Source organism: Eubalaena glacialis, chromosome 5, assembly GCF_028564815.1.
Source record: "Eubalaena glacialis isolate mEubGla1 chromosome 5, mEubGla1.1.hap2.+ XY, whole genome shotgun sequence".
Lineage (NCBI taxonomy): Eukaryota > Metazoa > Chordata > Mammalia > Artiodactyla > Balaenidae > Eubalaena > Eubalaena glacialis.
Genome location: NC_083720.1, coordinates 154971422 through 154994626, shown reverse-complemented (window position 1 = coordinate 154994626; position 23205 = coordinate 154971422). Strand labels below are relative to the sequence as shown.

Sequence of the window (23205 nt, the reverse complement as noted above, 5' to 3'; positions counted from 1 at the left end):
GACACTAATAATCTACAGTGAATAAATTATAGTTATAGTAGTAACCATAGTGACATTTACGGAAAAAAAAAAAAATCAAGCTAAGGAAAGGTTTTTGGTTCTTGGTTTTCCTAAATCTCTTGTTTATAAAAGGAGAAAAACAAGTGACCAAACAACTGATCCAGATACATAAGGGCATCTCTAAGTGGTACTTACTGGCATGACAATGTTATAATGGATGCAGAACCCGGGTTCCGAAGGAAAATATTCATCAGACACAAACCGTATCCTGATCTGATTGCCTTTAGAAATCTGCTTTCCCGGCACAGTGCCAGACCCACACCAGCGCCCTAATACGGCTCCATCGCTGGGTTCCTCAACCTCTACAAAATCATACCTGCAAGAGACCAAGACAAAAGAGACATCAAAGCATGGTCTGTTATTTTAGGAATTCAAAGTCCATGTGCATGGAGACAACGAGTCCCTGCGGACCACAGCTGTGAGTTCATCCCAAATTTAACTGCATGAATAGAATAAAGTCTTCCAAAGAAGAGACACAACTGAAAATGCATTCCCAATTAAAGAAATACAAGTCTTCTATTCTAAGCCCTCCAGTTTTACTGGTAACGAACTCCAAATTCATTTAAAGAGCCATGTCAAAACTTAAATATTTTGTACACAGCGACCATATCTGACATTCATGAATTATTCAATTTAATCTCCATTTGGATATGACAGTTTTGCTCCAATCTTAATTTCCACGATCACTGCCCATCACTTTCCGGCAGTCACTCCTTCACCCCCGTCAGACTCCTTGGCTCCCTTTCCTCATCTGTGTTCCAAGCTTTTCTAGAGCCACTGTTTTTATAGACACGTCCTCCAAATCCCACTCTGTACTGCGCTGCCTCTGTGAGACCTTTCTGGCTGTTCTCAGCTCACCGCCATCTTTCTCTTCCTGATAAGCACACACTTTTACCTACGTCTATGCAAGTGATCCATCTCGTTAGCTAGGCTGTTAAACCCTTGAAGAAAGGAATCAATTCTTACACACTTCTGGTTTACACTGTGCTACACACAGTATCTTAAACCTATGGAATGAATGATTAATACTTTTCTAACCATTGTTAACTTGGGTTTGAAAGTTTCAATCAGTGGCACTCATGGAGAGGAGGGCTGCCCCTTAAGAGAATTGTGAGAAATGTGTAGAGGCATTGTACACTGTCTCAATGAGGGGGGGTGGGTGAAAAGGGCAAGGTCCGTGGACACCCAACAAGGGACAGTCCCAAAAATGGGTGTTTGCTCCACGCCCTCCAGGCCTTTCAAACAGTTCGCTGGACACTCATATAGGCAACATTTCTGCTATCGTCCATCTGAGTCTGGAACATAATACTGTCACACAGAAACACAAATATGTTTTGCAGATTTAGTTTAAGCCAAATTTTCTAGAAATGGAACTATCGGAACTATCACGTTAAGTCGAAGGAAGTTCCTATACTTTGGAACAACAGCTACTACTTTGGAAAATCAAATCACTAACAGGAACATTGCTTATACTCTCTGCATCACAGTGAAAACCAGAAAACATACCCATTTAGTCTGAGTCTGCTGCTTAAAAGATACAAACATCTGACTACTTCATTTTCCGTTTCTTGTAATGGTGCATGTGTATTTTAATATAAATTACTGTTAGTATTTCAGCTTTACAGAGCATGTAGGTCATTACATTTATTTTTTAAACAACTGCACATATAAATAGATGATCGCTATTATGAATTGCGTTTCACAATAGTAAAGAGGACATTGCCAAACTTTTCTTAAGGGAGGTCTGACATGGATGAAAACAACTGGTTGATTTTTTAAAAAGTCTAAATTCGGTAGATACCAGACAACTAAAATTAATATACTTTGTACAGTATAGAATTTACAGAAGAAAAAAACTGATGAAAAAGGACAAAGTGCATAATGAACCAATTGTACTTATGCATCTCTGTCCTCAAGCTGTAGCCAGAACTCTCGTACGGTGTGTAACTTAACCTGTTCCAGCCTCCTTTTTCTTGTCCTTAAAATGAGAACGCTACCTGACTCACTGGGATGTTTTAAGAGAGGGAAGGCGGGCAGCACACGCACGGCGCCTAGACGTCCTGGCACAGAGCTCCCACTCAACAGTTTGCCCTTCCTCTCTACCCAGCACCCCTTCGCTCCCACCCGGCACCTACTTTAATGTGACCCTGCGCGTGTGAAAGCAACAAATAAGAAAACTCAGATACCAGAGGAGAGCATATTTCCGCTCGATCACGCGACTAGCCTGGGTGATAAATTATAAATGCACACGGCAGCCAGTGCAACCTTCCCAGGAGTCTTGCTGTGAAGGGGGACCAGGACGGGGGGCGGAGGCAGGAGGATTTGGGTAAAACAGACTGAGTGGGTATTTCAGACATTACGCGGTATAAAAGTTGATAACTAGCATTTTAAATCAAAGAGTAATTTTTATATCGAGATTGTTTACAGGTGGAACAAAGTTGCTTTTCGCAGAGTATGTTTGTTCTGTGTCTGGGAGGTGAAGCTATCTGATACGGGTTACCATCAGGACTAGTTTGCAGACAGCTGATTGCAGGCCTGGTCAGTCATTCCACGAGTATCTGTGAAGCACTGTCTTGGCACAAAGTGCTGGGCTAGATTCTCAGGATACAGAGATGAAACCATAGCTTCTATGGGCTCAGGGTTCATTAAACACCGCTGAGTGCTCTAATGAGACTGCTTAGGAAAAGGGGGCAGTGCGGAACGCTGGCAAGGTGAGGGAAACCCTACACGGCGAGATGAGGGTCAGCTTACAAAGGAGCATCTGGGCTGCCAGTGAGTCCTGACTGACCAGGGGGGACGGGGAGAATGGGAATGCACTCTAGAGAGAAGCACTAGCCCGAGGATGTAACAGAGGAAACCAGGGGCCTGGGGTGGTCCCTTGTGAGCAGAGGATGGAGCTCAAGCTGGAAGAACAGGTGTAGGTACGAAGGCCTCAAAATTTCAGAGTCGGATGTTAGAAAAGTAGTTTGGAGACCAATGTTCCAAATAGGTAAGCCCAGTTTGAAGAGGTTCTTGTACCCTTCTTTCAAATATTTGTCGACATTTAATTAATCAATTAAGTTTTTAGGTGCTACCTGTATTTTCTTATTATTTTGTATTGAACTATAGTTCATTTATAATGTTGTATTAGTTTCAAGTGTACAGCAAAGTGATTCAGTTATACATATACACATATATATATTTTTTCAGATTCTTTTCCGTTATAGGTCATTACAAGATACTGAATAGAGTTCCCTGGGCTGTACAGTAGGTCCTTACTGTCTATGTATTTCTTATATAGTAGCGTGTATCTGTTAATTCCAAACTCTTCATTTACCTCCCACCATCCCCCCCCTTCCCTCCCTTTCCCCTTTGGGAACCGTAAGTTTGTTATGTCTGTGAGTCTATTTCTGTTTTGTAAATATGTTCATTTATATTATTTTTTGCAGATTCCACATATAAGTGATATCATATGATATTTGTCTTTCCCTGTCTGTAAATCAACATTTTAAAAAGTCAAATTGCACAGAAAAATCTGGATTTCAGGCCCTTTTAAAACAAATGTGAACATCTGGTCATACTGAATATTATTAGCCCTGGTGTTACTCCTTGCGTTACTCAGACCTGCAGACTGGCGTCAGCTGCAGGAGAGGAGGGGCCTTCGTCCTCCTCATGGCCTCACCCGAGCAGCTGGGTGCCAGGCACAGAGAGTGTTTACTGCACGAGGTCAGTATGGCCTTCACTCCTTCACGGAAACTGAGGCTGGGCCAGGTGGAAAGGGCTTTAGATGAGACATCCTCCTTCCAGTTTTTAAAAATCCTTGTCTGTTTCCTATGCTGCTTTATTTTTTTTCTTAATAACCAGATCTTCATTTATTTCCATCACTTGCCCACGTGGGCATCTGAGTTTGCTTCCCTTGCAGACTATGGGGCTCCTACAGGAGGTTTCAATGAGGCAGCAGCATAGACACAGCATCACAACACATCTGAGGATGCCAGGAAAAAATAGCATCTCAAGTGTGGGCAGAAAGAAAGCCCTTTTAACAAAAACATCCTGAAAAGGAGCCCTCAGGGAAGCAGGATGGCGCAGAACGAAGGAAAGAGGGAGGGAGAGTGTCCACCCAAGCAGAAGTGGGCCCGCTGTCACTGCCAGAGAAAGACCAAAGAAGATGAAAGCCAAGAAGCATCCCGTGGGCCTGGCAATTATGAAGTCATTTTCAATAAAATGGTTGGGTGAACACAGAGTGTCAAAAACTTTCTTCAGATCATTTTAAAAAAATTTTATTTTCTAATTTTTAAAAATTGAAGTAAATTTGACTTACAATGTTGTGTTAGTTTCAGGTATACAGCAAAGTGACCCAGTTAAACATATATATGTTCTTTTTCAGATTCTTTTCCCTTATAGGTTATTACAAGATATTGAGTAGAGTTCCCTGTGCTGTACAGCAGGCCCTTGTTGGTTATCTCTTTTATATACAGTAGTGTGTATATGTTAATCCCAAACTCCTAACTTATTCCCTCCTCCAGACCATTTTCAAAATAACTATTATAATCTTTCTAATAGAAACATCTCCAGAGAAAAGAATACCATTTGCAAGGAACCTAAAACTAACAACTCACATAACTATTTTATTATACATAATTTCCTTTTGATTTCTGTTAAAAAAAGAAACACCAGGGACTTCCCTGGCTGTCCAGTGGCTAAGACTCCATGCTTCCACTACAGGGGGGCGCAGGTTCAATCCCTGGTCTGGGAACTAAGATCCCGCATGCCGCCGGCGTGGCCAAAAAAAAAAAAAAGAAAAGAAACACCGTATGTGTTAATCCGATGTGTAAGCTCTTTATAAGTATTTAAAAGGTGTTTTTAGGGGCTTCCCTGGTGGCACAGTGGTGAGGAATCTGCCTGCCAATACAGGGGACACGGGTTTGAGCCCTGGTCCAGGAAGATCCCACATGCTGCGGAGCAACTAAGCCCGTGCGCCACAACTACTGAGCCTGTGCTCTAGAGCCCGCGAGCCACAACTACTGAGCCCGCGTGCCACAACTACTGAAGCCCGTGTGCTTACAGCCTGTGCTCCGCAACAAGAAAAGCCACCGCAATGAGAAGCCCGTGCACTGCAATGAAGACCCAATGCAGCCAAAAATATTTAAAAAAAATTAAAATATAAAAATAAAAAGAAAGATCTTACTGGCCTTAATTCAGCAACTCACGACAGCACACAATTTAGAAAAAAAAAATAATAAAAACAAAAGGAGTTTTTAAGCACACTCAGAAATATCTAGATTATCAGTGTTAACGTATTAAGGAACAAATAAGTATTAAACTTTGCCATATCTAACTTGTATCCTGAGACAAAAATCACTGTCCTGCCGATAAAAGAAGAGTGACAAGTACATTATTACTTGTTTCATGAAGATTTGCTACTGAATTTGATGCCATAAAAAAACAAACAAACCGCATAACCCTAATCTTTATAACAATTTTTGGATTTGCAGTTAGATAGCTGGTAATTAATTCTCACAAGCTCATACAAGTCTGGTGCATACACAAATTTATCATCGTGTTTTAAAGACCTACATAGTTTTTCATTCCATGAAGTTAAATGAAATGAACATCTAAAAAGTGCTCTGTTCTTTGCCTTTCAGAAGTAGAACTTAAGTTATACTACTAATTGTTTCATAGTAAATTTGGCATTTTAGGATTTTTTTTCAAAAGCAGTGTCGTTATGATAATATAATGCTAAGTTTCATCCAATTATTCCACATTAATTTTGTGACTCAAAACAGTAAATCCTCTTGCTAAAAATAGCATTCTTATATTTAAATCATATTCAAGTCGTCTAAAACAGACCCAGTAACAATCTACCTGGGACATATTACCATGCCTCACGGCTGCTTCCTAACCTTCAAAACAGAAACAAAACAAAACAAAAACCACTGCCACTTGATTCCATATTTTCCTCCAACTTGTTTATAGAGTGTGGTTGGAAAAAGACTAAAGCATTCAATCCAATTATCTTCCCCAATACTTTGGAATTTTTCTTTTTTCTCATAGAATGCCATGTAGAGAATATGGGACTCATTGCGTAAGTTGGTTGGCTGACACACTACAACACAGCTCAAAACATCAAGAAGAAAAGGAAGAGAGAAAACAATGATAAAAGATTATCTGCAGGCCTCAGCCAAATGAACGGGAGAAAATAAAACCAAGCAACGTTTGACCCATAAAAGTGAAGTTACAAAACAGAGTCACCCTCAGATTCAGAAATCTACACGTGCCCAGGTGACTGTTCTGGAGACACGGTAATCCTATGTAACACACTCTCAGGTATTAGTTTCCCACGTGCACAATTGCTCACATCAGTATTTAAGGGATTTACTAAACCTATTTTAGGGGCCAATCAAACATCACTTTCTCACGGAAACATGAGACAGTACACACAGCGCTAAGTGGTTTATGATGAGCGCTCCCTTTCTCTAGCATACCCCTGGGGACCCACGGAGGATTTATGTTCTTTTATGTTTAGCAAACAAGTCTGGTACTGTAGACAAAATTTTCGTTCTCACATGGGAATTTAAAAACTGAAGATAGGAGAGCTGCTGAGGACTAAACCAAAGAAATAAATTCACTTGTAAACACAATTGTCCGACACCCAGCTTCCTTCCACGAAAATAAACCAACCCTGCAAAACAGGCTGTTTCTAGTTCACACGAACTAAAACCCTGTCAATTAAACCTACCCCGAGAATGATCGAACCCGAGGGTGGTGTGAAACTCTACCAACAAATAGACATGCATCTTCAGAAGGCCTCATCCTGCATGAGTCGGCGGGAGCCTGGGCTTGTTGGGGAAGGCGATAAACTTAACAAGATGACAGTTATCCAGCGGTGCTCGCTGGCTTACACTTCGGTTTAACAGAAGACAACCCAGACACAGAGTAAAAGTTTAAATCCCTATTTGGACACCAGAATGGTCATCCATACTTTACCTTATAACGAAAATAAATTTTAATAATTATGCATGTTGGTGGGAATGCAAATTGATACAGCCACTACGGAGAACAGTATGGAGGCTCCTTAAAAAACTAAAAATAGAGCTACCATATGACCCAGCAATCCCACTCCTGGGCTTATATCCAGAGAAAACTGTAATTCGAAAGGATGCATGCACCCCAATGTTCATTGCAGCACTATTTACAATAGCCAGGACACAGAAGCAACCTAAGTGTCCATCGACAGATGAATGGATAAAGAAGATGTGATACATACATCCAATGGAATATTATTCAGCCATAAAAAGGAACAAAATAATGCCATTTGCATAGACGTGGATGGACCTAGAGACCGTCACACAGAGTGAACTAAGTCAGAAAAAAAAAAACAAATACGATATGATAACATTTATATGTGGAATACAGAAAAATGGTACAGATTAACTTATTGGCAAAGCAGAAATAGAGACGCAGACGTAGAGAACAAACATGGATACCAAGGGGGGAAGCGGGGTGGTGGTGGAATGAATTGGGAGATTGGGATTGACATATATACACTATTGATACTATAAATAAAATAGACCACTAAGGAGAACCTACTGTATAGCAAAGGTAACTCTACTCAGTGCTCTGTGGTGACCTAAATGGGAAGAAAATCCAAAAAAGGGGATGTATGTATACGTATAGCTGATTCACTTTGCTGTACAGCAGAGGCTAACACAACACTGTAAAGCAACTATACTCCAATAACAATTTTTTAAAAATTACACATGTTACACATAGTCATTGCTCTTTATACATTCCTTTGATCCTCACAAAAATCATAAAAGGTTAATACTGATATTTTGCCCATTTTACAGATTATAAAATATGGAAAAGCTAAGTACCCAGCCAAGGTCACATAGCAACTAAGTGTAGAGCAAAGGCTTCAGTTTTGGGAGCTGAACTCCAAAGCCCATGCTCTCAAGAGCGAAGCCGTACTGCCTATTATATTTAAAATATGCCTACTTAACTATATTTCCTCTATTCTGAGGCTTAACAGTATAGAATTTATGTGTCTTTGTTCAGATTGGCCAAATGAACTTGTTCAGTGGCTGGAGAACCATTAACAGTCATTCAAATAAATTGATCAGTCAACTTGATAATTTGGGCATATACATTTACAGGTATTTATTTTAATTGGCTCAGGACTGTTTACTTTTAGGCACTCAAAATTCGTTATGGAGAACTTTAAACCTACATAGGAAATGCGTTAAGTCAAACCAAAGAGCACACTTCAGAGGGAGGACAACATACGATGGAGTAATTCTCAGGAAAATATGAGAGTTCTACGTGTAAAAAATGGGGATGTTTACTGTACGTGGTAGGAAGTGGAGAGTTTTAAATTATCTTATTACTAAATAAAAATACTGCAAATATATAAGCCATGAACTCAATCTACAAAGCTAGAAAAATTAAAAACAAAAAAGAAAACCAAGAGAGTATAAAGTGAAAAAAAGTGAAGACTAAAACTCTAAAAGATATATTCAAATACCAAATTAGGATTCAGAATTAAAACCAAGAGCTGGTTCTCAGAAAGGAGTTGGGGGAGAGAGAGAGAGGTCAAGAATTTCCATGCATAGGAGTAAGGAAGATGTAATCACAGATAAAAATGGATTTCATATCTGTAAGTATGTTTTAGGCAACACTATTGCCAATTAAATCTGAAAAGCTAAATGACATGGATGCCTTACTAGGAAAACGTAAATTACAAAGGTTGCCTAAAAAAGTGGAAAAAGTGAACAGACTAATAACTCCAGAAGAAACTGAAAAGACTGTCAAACATTTATCAATAAAAAATGATGCAATGGCATGGGATTTATAGAAGAGTTCTGTTTGATATTAAAGGAATGTATAAGTTCAATGTTATGTAAGCAATTGTAAAAAAAAAAATGGAACATGGCCAGATATTCACTCAATTAATAATAATAAAAGCTAGCCTAAATCTTACGAATATAGTTAACAATACTGTATCATATACTTGAAAGTTGCTAAGAGAATGGATCTTAAATGTTCTCACCACAAAAAAGAAGTAGAATGACGTGGTATGAAGGGGCTGACAGCTAATGCCACAGTGCTAATCATACTGCAATATATAAGTGTTTCAAATCAACAGGTTGTACATCTTAAACTTACGCAATGTTACATGTCAATTATATCTCAATAAAGCTGGAAAAAATAAAAACTTCTAATAACTGAAAAAAAGTACTGTGTCCAAGTTTTTTGAAATGGCAATATCAAACATGTAAAATGAAGACCAAGTTCACTCATAAATGGAGGGAAATGCAAAAATTCTAAATAAAATTTAATCAAATATCATTCATTAGTGGGTTAAAAGCATACTTCTTGACAGAATATGGATTTGCATCATGAACTTGAGGATTAATGTAATGATGACCTTTTAGAATATTCAAAGGAGAAAAACTATATGTTCATATTAATAAATGCTGAAAAAACATAATAAAGTCAATTATACTTAGATAAAAACGGAGTCAACTAACTGAAGAGCAGGAAACTTTCAAATCATGGTAAAATTACACAACAGAAATTAACTGCAAGTGTTACATTAAATAAAATCAAAGTCATTCTCATTAACGTTAGAACAAAGACAGGATTGGCCATTCTCGCTACTATTTTCAGCATTTTGGGGGGAAGCTCAAGCTAATTTAATAAGAGAGGAAAGCAAATAAATGTAATAGAAGCAGGAGAAAAACCATCCTTAGTTGATAACAGATCCCTTAAGAACCGACAGTAGTCGGATAAGCACAGAGACTGGAAAAGCTTCGCCATCATCCAGGCGGGTGGCTGGAGCATGGGGGGAGGTAGGGGTAAAGGATGGGCTCCCGGCTGTGACTAGCCTGAAGATCTGATGGGAGATGGTCTGGGTGTGAGAGAAAAACAGGTATCAAAGACGATTTCCAAGTTTTTGGCTTTTAAAAACCACCTGGAACTAAAATAGAATTTAGTAAAGTGACTAACTGTGAGATCAATATACAAGCATCAATAGTTTTTCTTTATGACAGTAAAAAAAAAAAAAAAAAAGTTAGAAACCGAATAGGGAAAAATGTCTTTCAGCGAACTATAAAAATGTGTAGTGATAAAAGTAACAAATAAAATATAAACACTCTATGAAAAAGGCAAACAATATTACTGAATGACAAAAAGGCATGTGTTTACAATAACTTTTACCAAAATCCCAAGTCTTCTAGAATATCTGTGCAAAATAATAACCACAATAATAAAGCAAACAATATGTAGTACATACTGTATGCAGATACTTTATAAATATTAAGTGATTCAATCTTCAAACACAATCCTATCTGTAGCTCCTATTATTATACCCACATTAGAGATGGGAAACAGGTATAAAGAGGTAACAAAGCAAGTCATACAGCGAAGAGCAATGGGGAGGCAGGTCCTTGCTCTGGGCTTCAGAGCCCATATTCTTAGCCATTACATGATACTGTCTCTAGCGAAACAGGACACAATGGAGCCTCCCTAGATTGTCTTCTTTCCAATGAGGATAATATTCATTAAGTCTCAAGGCTGTTGTGAAGGGTCAATGAGAGAATGTATGTTATATGAAGTAATTAGAACGATGCCTAAGGAGTAAACTGCTCAATAAGTGGTTTTTTTTTTTTTTTTTTTTTTTTAGTAGCTGCTATCGTCACAACCCCACATGCAATACTCTGTTCTGAGAAAGAGCGGACCCCCGAGCTCCTCATCCGGCCACAAGCTGCAGGAATCACTACTTCTGGCTCGAGGCGGACCTCAGAACCAGCCCCCCTGGCCCTTCTTCCCGAAGCCTGCCTGCCTAGAACAACACAAGCACACATGCCTTGCTATTAATTATTATTACCGGTTGCTCCTTTCACTGTAGTAGAAGACACATTCATGAATGCAGTGGGAAAATACCAAATTCTTAAATTTTGTGTCCGTATTTTACATCCTACAAAACAGGCACAGGAACAGGATCAACTGGATGGCTGTTGTGGGAATGAAATGAGTTAATGTAAAAAAAGCACCCATCTACCCGCTCAGCATCCTTTCCGAGACTCACCAGCCCTTGAAACGTATTACGCCTACCCTCAGCCAACTACTACGTGGGTGACGGATGCACTGTTACAGAAACATCACCTCGTACCATTGCGCAATTCCTGAAACTATGCCGAGATGCAGGCAGCTCCCGTTCCCAGGTCAACTCAGAGCTCCCTCGCGAGACAAGGTTCCTCTCTGCTCTGAGGACCACTCTTAGTCATCATTACTATCAGGTAATTAATTATTCTTACAATAAAACCTCACTAACACTTAGGGCTGCCTAGTGTGATGCTTTGTGGTGTGTGGCTGTCTATTAACCATATACTGACTGAGTCACTGCTAAGCTAGTCATAATTAAGTAACAATTATATAAATGATAGACAATATACCTTTGCTACACGTGCCAACTACTAAACCACTGTAGTACAGAAAGAAACTGGAGGGACTAAACTGAAGAAATCAAATTAACATTCTCCTTAGACTTAAGCAAAGTTTTTCTCTCATGGATTACCATCTTGTTTGTTTTCCCTTCTACTTTCAATACATAGGGTAAGGATAAAGGAGAATTTGCCTGTAGAAGTAGGTGGATATAGGAAAAAAGGACTTCCTGTAATGCATTCCAACTCTTGAGTTTAGGATACTAGGAATATTGAAATGGGAATGCACATGTCAAGGCTTACTTAAAGGGCCTCAAAATTTAAGAGAAGAACGAAGGCCTACGGATATACTCTTGTCCACCCAATATCAAGACCAACCCAGGCATAGGAAACCCACAATTAACCATCACCCAAAGGCACCCTAGGGACTACTCATTCTGTATGCTGTTTACCTACCAACCAAATAGATTCTTTGAATAGCTGAATTCCATTGCCTAAACGTATTAACAAAAGGCCATAACATCATTAATCAAGACATTTGCAAAGGATTGCTGTCGGTTAGGTTGGTTCATTTTTTACCTATGCTGTATTGTCCCTACACTTGCACAGACAGACCAAGGTGCACTAGATACGGGTTTATCTAAAGCTGAGAGAAATATTTAAGTAGTGTGATAATAAAATTTGGACCAGATTCATGCAATGCTTATCAAAGCATTATCATGACTTCAGGCCTGATTTTAAACGAAAATATTTAAATGGCTGATTAGCAGCATAAGGGATTTTAAAAGGCTCATCTGTTGAGATACACAAATTTACCTTTTGGTGATAAAGTCTGTGCAAATGGCAAAATAAGTTTGTTTTAAAATACACCAAAGTGAAATAAAAATATTCTTCCTCTTGGGATACTAGAGAATTTCAGGCATAGTCCTGAATATGAGTGTTTTTTTTTAAACTCGAGGTACTTATTTTGAGCATTTATATTTATTAAAATTTACTTCATGATGGAATGACTTCTGAGAAAAAATCCTCTGAAAAAAATACTCCCAGAGTTTAAAAAAAATTTCAGGCCATCCAGCATAATTCATTATTCAAAGTTTTAAAATCACTAAGAACAGACCCATAGCCTAGTACTTTAACAAACACGAACAGATGTGCAGAGCACTTCAGTCTTGAGTCTTGAACTCCTTATTTTAAGGAAATAGCTGTCCAGTATTAACCGGCTCTAGACATCATGTCCCTCTTGGCAAAATGAAGCACCAAGCTAGACAGTCCAGAAGGCATTTTAAAAAATCTTAGCTTTCTTTTTTTTTTTTTTCTGGTTTAAGATCCAAATCACATTTCCTTCAATGTGTATAGTCGCGTCCAAAAAATAAAGCAGCTTAAACACAGAGCATATGACTAGAAAACACCCACTACTACATTTTTCTGGAATATTTTATTATTTCCCAAGGCCTATGTGGCACTGCAATCACCGGATATCATCATTTTCTACAGACAATATCCATGGAAACCAACTTGTAAATATCAGTGTATTATGAAGCCAGAGAAAAAATACAGTCCTGGAGGTGCTGAGGCACTGAGCAAACGTGCCAACAAGGAGCCACGTGCTGTGCACGGCCCACTCCCTAAACAGGCAGCCCGGGGTTAGGGGCTCCAAGCCCCCCAGGAGTGAAGGTCCCTCCCCTCCTCCTAATCAAGGCACTTTCACAAAACTCTTCCAAGTGCCGACTGGTCCACCTGGAAACCTAGAGCTCCAAGACTGCAGAGCTGTCTAGCAGCACAAAACCCTTTTTCTTACATGCCGTGCAGCACAAATCACACCTTCAAAGGTCATCCTTATGGGGAAAGAACCTAAAAAAGAGTGGATACATGTATCTGTATAACTGATTCACTTTGCTGTACAGCAGAAACTAACACAACATTGTAAATCAACTATACGCCAATAAAAATTAAAAAAAACAAGGAAAGGTCATCCTTTGGAACACAAAAGCAGATTTTGGAATTCATGTGACATAGTCTCCATCTGACTCTTCTGAAAAGAAATGATCCCTCATCCCTCCTCAGATACACCAAGGAGTGATTCCAAGAAGTACCCATAGGATGGGATCCAGCATAAAGAGGATGCTTAATTAATGGAAGTTTTTATTACAGAATGAAAATTCTATTAGTTTCCTAGACCTTCTCGTTTCTCATTCACCTGTGTTGTCCAAGTCATAAAAATGGCATTTTACTGCTATTTTGTTTGCTTTTTCTACTTTGTCTTCAGTGATCACTCTACAGAATACAGGTATATATTTGTGTGTGTATATACCCCCATGCATATGTAAATATACCCACACATATACACATATACACACATATATGCATGTGTGTCTTTAGGGTAGAAATATGTAGAGTATAAGTAGAATAGGTAAAATTCTACTCATATCACTTTGATTTTTATATCACCCCCTAAGTACGTATGTATTTACTTTAAGCATGTTCATTATCAAGCTATTCATATATATATTTCATACATATATGAAATCCAGAAACTGAATTAGGTAAAGCCGGAATAATTTTTTTTTAAAGTTTACTTAGCAATTTTGAAAAGAATCAATCTTCACTTTGAGTTTTTCTAAGATCATCACTTTTATTTCTAATGCCAAAAGATTTACGGGATATATAGGATTATATTTTCCTTGGGACCTGACTACAGAATGAGGCAGAAGAAAAAAAAAAAAAAAAGGAAAAAGGACTGTCATTTCTCAAGAAACTAAACAAAACAAAAAATCTTCATATTAAAGAAAACATTGCATTTTGCTAGGTGATTTGACCACTCTGGTAAGTCCAGCTAAGGCAATTACTTCATATTTTGTGGCATGAAAAGGGAAATAAGAAATGCTAGGTTTCGTGTGCACCTGGCTCAACCCACCTTCCTGGGCAATATCCCTGGGCCGGGTTTGTTTTGGCTCTAGGATTGTTTTATTTTCCTCTTCTCACTTTAAAAATTTTCCTCTTGCTCCGTATTTCTTTCCTCATCCTGTTAAAATTACCCCTTCAAGGGGCTTTGATATCCAGGACTCTTACCATAGCCTTTAATAGGTTCCCGGGCTACCAGAAAATTCAGCTTTTTTTAACAGTTTTCTTAGGTTCTTCACCCCTTGACAGAGGGGTAGAATAGCTTTTTTTTTTTTTTTAATTATCTCCTGACTTCTATTCATATATTCAGAAACTTTTATCTACCTACTTATTCTACAGCCTCAATGTCCTCTCTGAAAATGACAGGAATCAATCATGAATGTCACTTCTTAATTTTATTAATCTTATAGGTAAACAAGAAAATAATATAAATAAAGTAGAAGAGTACCAAATCATGTGCCATACAGGCAAAACTGAAGTCTAACAGGAGCCACTTGCAGCAACTTATGTACTCTGGTTTCAATTACAAAGCTGTTCATATTTTCATTTAAACTAGAGTTTAAAATATGAAAAAAAATACACATGTAAATGTCTTTCTAATACTGTATTAGCACAGGATATAACCTTAGAATATAAGCTCTTATTAGGCAGGGGCTGCATTTCTTTTCTTTTTTTTTTAATCTCCACGTCCCCAGCCTCTAACTACCATCTGACACCAAGGCACGAACACTAACCCACTCATTCCATTTGGCTGACACGCGAACCGAAGTGCTTCAAACCACACAGGAAAGTGAAAGATAAGGCAACATGAATCCTTTCCCTGCCCCAGCCCTCCGCAAACTTCAGTTCAGGGATCTGACGAGACACAGACAACTTTCCCGTCTACTTGTGGGCTTTTGGGCAACTGAGCAATTGTGGGCTACTCAGGGCTTTAGTCATCTTGAACCTCAACCTGGGCGAGACAGCAAAGCTCACCAGACGGCGAACATGATGCCAGTTTTCAATACAGCAACTCCAGTGATAATATTCCTGTCATAGGTCAAGAACGCACTATATCACCAATTATGACTCATGGGTTCCAAGCACACACGGCAGGACATTTCACTGGATCTACTTAGAAGCTGCCTAATGGCAAATTTTAAAATACTGAGCATGGAATCCTTTAGAACAATGGATCCCACACTCAACACTTTAAAAGTTGACCGATTAAGTCCTGCACGACTAATAGAATTAGCTCTATCATTTCACTCGGCACAGTTACGTGTACCCTTCACATTGCAGCTGAATGTCATCTTCTCAGAGACGTCTCCCGTGAATCCCACAGGCAAAGATGTTGCAACCTTCCCCAGCAAAGTCCACACTACACACATTACTATTTTCTTACTATTCAATGCTTTCTAGAGGCCAGGGGCCCACCTAATAATCTTTTTATTCCCAATGTTTAGCATGGTCTTTGGTCCATACATAGCAAGGACTAAATGACTGGTGAGTGGGATGGAGGGATGGATGGATGGATGGATGGATGGATGGACGGACAGACAGATGGATGAGTTTACACATGAATATATGTTAACATACATATTTATACACAAATATAAGTAGAGTAGGCAACCAAATAGACATGATTACACATGTGGTCTTGAAATATTCCTATATAACTAACATTTATACTCTTGACCATTTTTTTCTTCTTTCTCTAATTCTGCCTATTCACGTTAAATACAAGCATAACTTTCTCAAAAATAATTGCAAGTGGCTTTTAAAACATGAGGACTCTAGACTTTATTCAGAGTAATAAATTAACACCTTTTTTTTGGCCATGCCGCGGCTTGTGGGATCTTAGCTCCCCGACCAGGGATTGAACCCGTGCCCTCAGCAGTGAGAGCGCAAAGTCCTAACCACTGGACTGCCAGGGAAGTCCCAAATTAGACACTATTTTTTAGAAATTCATTATAAAGTTATTCCTCCTTCATTTCCTCACATGCTAATCATTACCACGGTGAGCTCTCTGATTTGCTGTATACACCTTGGCAAGCTAGCTGAATACTAGTTACGCAACTTGCTGTCTTTGAATTCTATGGTCTCGGTATCCGGCTGTTCCTTTTTCAAATCGTCTCCAAGTAGGGACCCATGCTTATCCATCTCAACCTCACCAGTGTTCCTATACTGAATAAAGGCCTGTAAAAGCAGTATTAATTACATATTCTCAAACCTCAAGGCTTCTTGTTATCATCAATCATTCTCTTTTTAAAATTTTTATTGAAATATAGTCGAGTTAAATAAAATGTTGTTAGTTTCAGGTTGACAGCAAAGTGATTCAGTTATACATATATGTATACATATATATTCTTTTTTTTACATTCTCTCCCATTATAGGTTATTACAAGATAACTGTGTGTAGTTCCCTGTGCTATACAGTAGGTCCCTGTTGGTTATCTATTTTGTATATAATAGTGTGCATATTCCAATCATTCTCTTTGACTAAACATTTTACCTCTTTCAAGGAAGTAACAAGCAGGACCGTAGCTAAGTTTTTCTAACTCTCCCCACCTGCTTTGTTAAACAGGAGATTAATGAATTATGAAGTGCTTTATGACTAATGCTTCCTTATCACACACAACCCAGCCCATGAATTGTTAGTGCAAATATTTTTGTTCATTTTAAAATATTTTTGCCGATTTCCTCTCTCTGTACTGAAATCCCATGATTTCAGGCCCTGGTTAACATAATCCAGATGATTCTAGTAGCCGATCCTAATCCATACTCTCTTCCCCTCCTTCTACATGCTGTGAGGCTTACCCACCTTCAGGACTGGCCTCTTCCCTACAACACACACTGGAGCACACGCCACAAGCACCACATAGAAAACCACGAGTGGCGATTTATCTGCTTCTTTGTCAAATCAGAGCCTTGGACATTATATTTTTCATTTAAACTGAATACATTTAATTCTGGTTTACAGGTTGATATTTTGAGAGTTTGCTTCACCTAAGCCTGGCCTTCAGAAGCTGGTTCAATGTGCTATTCGAGTCAAATTTTGATCATCTCAGGTAAAGGCCACCTTCCGGTGGGGAGTTCATGACGGTAAATACCAACTTCTGACATCTCCTGGCAGCCACCCTGCTTGTGACCTTCTCAGGCTGTTCGTTTCTGTTCAGACTTCTCCACTTTGAGAATCTTATTCTATTCTTCACAATTTAGCATTCAATTTCACATTACCTTGTGTCTTTCAAGCACTGGTATCTCTGGCTAGTTTAGATGCTCCCTGAGGGCAGGGATTATGCTAATGCTCCTACTGTGTCCCTTACACTAGTGGGCCTTCACTAAGCACATAATTAATCTCTGGCCCCAGGAGGGAAAGCTCACATCACCTCACTGCAGCAGGGTAAACCAGAGCATCGGCGAACTTGAACTTTGCACCGATTGTAAACATTTGATGAACATAAATTCCTATTATTAGCAAACAGTCTGGGGATGGAATTATGAGTTGTAAACCAGTGACTACTCAATTATCAAAATCTTCGGATAGGAAGTACATTGTCGATGTGATCGTGACTGTTACTTAATGATTTAAGCTACCAGGTGTTATTTGTATTTAGTTTTATGATGAACGAGAAAGATACATAATGATGTTTTTCTTGCCTAGCAAATGATACAACACTTAGTACAGACAGGGATAATTCTACTCTTAGATAATGCTTCAACTTGGAGCAAAGGTATGAATACAATCTTTACCGTTTTCCAGCTCTGTCTATTTGGACAGTTTTTACATCCTCTTTCACCTGTATCCTCTTTTGTAAAATAAGGATAATCCCTCCTGTGAAGGATTGCTGAAAGATTAGAGCTCACGTGAGTAACTAACCTAGTTTGTTTTGCAAACCTAGTTTGCTTTGCAAACAGCAGGCGCTCCGTAACCGGTGCTATTTGTCACGTAGCTCCCATCTGCTCGGGTTCTCTGCCCAGGCCCTCGGAGACCTGACAGCATCAGAAAAGGAGTGTAGTCTGCAAATAGCCGGCAGCAAACAGAGTATCTTCCTCTCTCCCTTCCTCTCTTCTTTTTTTCTTCCCTTCCCTTTTTCCTTCTTTCTTTTCTTTGCAGGCTGCGTGGAAAACTTTGAATTGTTTTTTTTAAACGTTCCTTTTTGTCTCCTAAGAAATTCCTCATATTCAAGTTCTTAAGAGATATAAACAAGAATCCGAATTTTGCTAAGCATAAAAGAGCAGTGTCACACTTTGGAGAATGATGTTGAACTATTACCGTCACGCTTTCGGACATCCTTAACCTAGATAAATAGTAGGGAAACTACGATTAGAGAGTCTCGGGGGGCAAAATGCTCTCGGATAACATACAGTGCAGGCCTCATTTCTGCTGAGATTAACCCCGATGCCCCAGCAAAAACAGTGCCTACCACAATCCCATGAAATAATTTTAGAAGCGATGAATTAGGACTGGTTCCATTTACACAAATATTTTGATACCACGAACTGGCTCGCTTATTCAGACGGACGGGCAGAGATGGAGAGCCACAGATAGGAATGTGGAGAAGTGGGTGATTGAAGTCAGTGCGCGGGGTTTCTGCTGAGAAAGAGTCGGGGGTTAAGGCAGCTGCCATATGGGGAAACGATCTGGGTCTCTTGGCAGACAGGGAGCACGGTCTACTTGACTGTTGACAGTGTATATTCAGACATGTGTCCAAGTGCTGGAAACAGCTATTGAGGAATCACTTTAGGGGAGAAATCTTTGAGCAATGAGGTTTCAACATGTACTGTACGTGATGGATAAGTCCTTTACTACCACCCGACTGTCAGTGCGTTCACCAGAGTTGTTGGTTCCATTACATTTAGGGGTTTGTCATGGGCTTGGGTCATATGGTTAAGAGTCTGAAAATGACAACAGAAACAACTAAGCCCCTGAGAGATTTCTGGGCGGTGAAATTTCTGTCCCATTAAATTAAATGTAAAGGAATCTAAAATATGATACAAATGAACTTATTTACGAAACAGAAACAGACTCACAGACATAGAAAACAGATTTACGGTTACCAAAGGGGAGGGTGGGAGAGGGACAAATTAGGAGTTTGGGATTAGCGGATGCAAACTATTATATATAGGATGGATAAACAACAAGGTCCTACTGTACAGCATGGGGAACTATATTCAATATCCTGTAATCAACCGTCATGGAAAAGAATATGAAAAAGAATATATATATTTTATATATATTTATATATGTGTATATACATATACATATACATATATATATATATATATATATATATAACTCAATCACTGTGCTGTACACCAGAAACTAATACAACATTATAAATCAAGTATATTTAAAAAAAGAATCAATATTACTGCAAAGGTTCATATATAAAACTACAGTTTAAGAAATATGAAGTGGGGCTTCCCTGGTGGCGCAGTGGTTAAGAATCCGCCTGCCAATGCAGGGGACACGGGTTCGAGCCCTGGTCCGGAAGGATCCCACATGCCGCGGAGCAACTAAGCCCGTGCGCCACAACTACTGAGCCTGCGCCCTAGAGCCCACGAGCCACAGCTACTGAGCCCGTGTCCACAACTACTGAAGCCTGCACCCTCTAGGGCCTGTGCTCCGCAACAAGAGAAGCCACCGCAATGAAAAGCCCGTGCACCACAAGGAAGAGTAGCCCCCGCTTGCCGCAACTAGAGAAAGCCCGCGCACAGCAACAAAGACCCAACGCAGCCAAAAATAAAATGAATAAATAAATTTATTTAAAAAAAGAAATATGAAGGGATTTTGTTCCCATAGGAACAGAAAAGTTATAATATTATCCTATACTTTAATATTTTCAGAGAACTTTTATAAAACATTACTTTATAAAGGCAAAACAAATGTGTGTGGATAGTCCAAGGAAACACAGATCTTTCAGTGGTGGAAGAGACTTGAATCTTCGTCTGGGACCCAATCCCCTTACTTTATTTTATTTAAAGAACATAATGATAAAACAGGCTCAGTATTTTAACCAAAACCATGTAGCTAACAGTAAAGGACAGAGCTGAATCTGAAACACGTCTGGCATTCCAAGCCATTGTTCTTCCATGTACATAACCGTACCCTCAGCATAATTCTCTCATGTACATAAGTGGCCAATTCATCCTACTAAAAAATCTAAGTCATTAGTATGGTACCTGGAGCAAAGTACAAATGGAATTTCTCCATTTCCCAAACTAGTAGCCCTAATACTGTGTGTACTGAAAAAGGCATTCAGAATTTCACCTGGATGCATGTGGAAGAATCTGCTCTCCTCACGGTCTCCTGTGGGATTTTAAAAAGAGGATAGGAACATACAGCTTTGTGCACCAGGAACCTGACTGTTTGTATGGACAGAAATTAAAGAAGGCGTACATCACTGTGGGCAAGAGCATCTTTCTATATCTACATAAGAAGAAGCACCTCCCTAAGATTACTAACACTGCACGCGCTCTGAGCCGGAGTCCCCAGAGTCTACTCCCTGGGGCAGGACTCCTTCCACACGGCCCTCCTCTGAGTGGGCATCTATGAACACACAGGTCTCCCCAGTTGTTCTGAAGCCAGGTGGAGCTTATACAACATGCATCGTCGCCAATATTCAATTGCATCTCATCTGAAGGCAAGTCACAGCTACCACAAACCCTGCCTCTAGAGGGTGAGGCTCCCTTGATTTCATTCAATGAAATGTTAAAGTGAGGTCCACGCCACAGCATTTTCCTTTAAATATTGTAATCCAGTAGAAGAACTTTCTCCTTGATTTTATGATATCCTCTCTATACCAACAGAAAATCCCTTTTCCCCCGTTCTTTTTGTAAGTTTCAGTGAATGATCAAAGTTGGGTCTGCCTGCACGGAACCAGTCCACCGGGCTCACAGCGAGTCTGCCTCACCTGCATGGTGATAATATTCGTACCCATATGCTATTCGTATCCTTATAATATTCATATACATATACTATTCGTATCCTTATAATATTCATATTATAATACCCATATACTATTCGTATAATACCCATATACTATTCATATCATTATGCTATTCGTATCCTTATAATATTCATATTATAATACCCATATACTATTCGTATAATACCCATATACTATTCATATCATTATGCTATTCATATACTATTCATATAATTATAATACCCATATACTATTCATATCATTATGCTATTCATATACTATTCATATCATTATAATATCCATATACTATTCATATCATTATGCTATTCATATACTATTCATATCATTATAATACCCATATACTATTCGTATCCTTATAATATTCATATACATATACTATTCGTATCCTTATAATATTCATATTATAATACCCATATACTATTCGTATAATACCCATATACTATTCATATCATTATGCTATTCATATACTATTCATATCATTATAATACCCATATACTATTCATATCATTATGCTATTCATATACTATTCATATCATTATAATACCCATATACTATTCGTATAATACCCATATACTATTCATATCATTATGCTATTCATATACTATTCATATCACTATAATACCCATATACTATTCATATCATTATGCTATTCATATACTATTCATATCATTATAATACCCATATGCTATTCGTATCCTTATAATATTCATATTATAATACCCATATACTATTCGTATCATTATGCTATTCATATACTATTCATATCATTATAATACCCATATACTATTCGTATAATACCCATATACTATTCATATCATTATGCTATTCATATACTATTCATATCACTATAATACCCATATACTATTCATATCATTATGCTATTCATATACTATTCATATCATTATAATACCCATATACTATTCGTATCCTTATAATATTCATATACATATACTATTCGTATCCTTATATTCATATACATATACTATTCGTATCATTATAATATTCATATACTATTCATATCATTATAATACCGATATACTATTCGTATCCTTATAATACCCATATACTATTCATATCCTTATAATATTCATATACATATACTATTCGTATCATTATAATATTCATATACATATACTATTCACATCATTATACTATCTATATACATACACTATTCATATCATTATAATATTCGTATACCTATACTATTCATATCATTATAATATTCATACACTATTCATATCATTATAATACCCATATACTATTCGCATCATTATAATATTCATATACACATACTATTCACATCATTATACTATTCATATACACAGAGTATTCATATCATGATACTATTCATATACATACACTATGCATATCATAATATTCATACACCTATACTATTTGTATCATTATAAAATTCATATACATACAATATTCATATCATTCTGATATTCATATCCATATATTGGGCTGGCCAAAAAGTTCGTTCAGGTTTTTCAAAAACCCGAAAGAACTTTTTGGCCAACCCAATACTATTCATATCATCATAATGTTCATATCCATGTACTATTCATATCATGTTCATGGTCCAGGAGATAATATTCACGTCATTCCTTCTGCTGAAAACAGAGGTGTAAGCACAACCAACATGGCCAAGGAAGCTGGGAACGGGGTCCTTAACTTCTACCTTCTACCTTCACGTGTGAATTAGGTACAATGAAATCTTTTAAGCTTCACTTCAGAGGGTTTTGTGAAATATGTTAATTTAACCTCTGTTAACTGCATAGCAAAACAATAATCCTTTCATTCTGGCAAAAACCTTAAGAGGGGAAATCAAATAATACTTAGAAATAATTCTATGAATGAATTAGAAATAAAACCTCAGTCAGCAT

General features: G+C 38.2%; 1 protein-coding gene across 4 annotated transcripts in view; it reads right to left on the bottom strand.

Annotated features, from left to right (window-relative positions):
- PDGFC (platelet derived growth factor C) overlaps nucleotides 1-23205 on the bottom strand; it is a 217337-nt gene that overhangs the window by 52159 nt on the left and 141973 nt on the right. For all 4 annotated transcript variants that reach the window (XM_061192670.1, XM_061192669.1, XM_061192671.1 and 1 more), the window contains one exon: nucleotides 196-376. In XM_061192670.1, coding sequence (XP_061048653.1) covers nucleotides 196-376 — 181 coding nt within the window. The remainder of the gene's footprint in view (nucleotides 1-195; nucleotides 377-23205) is intronic.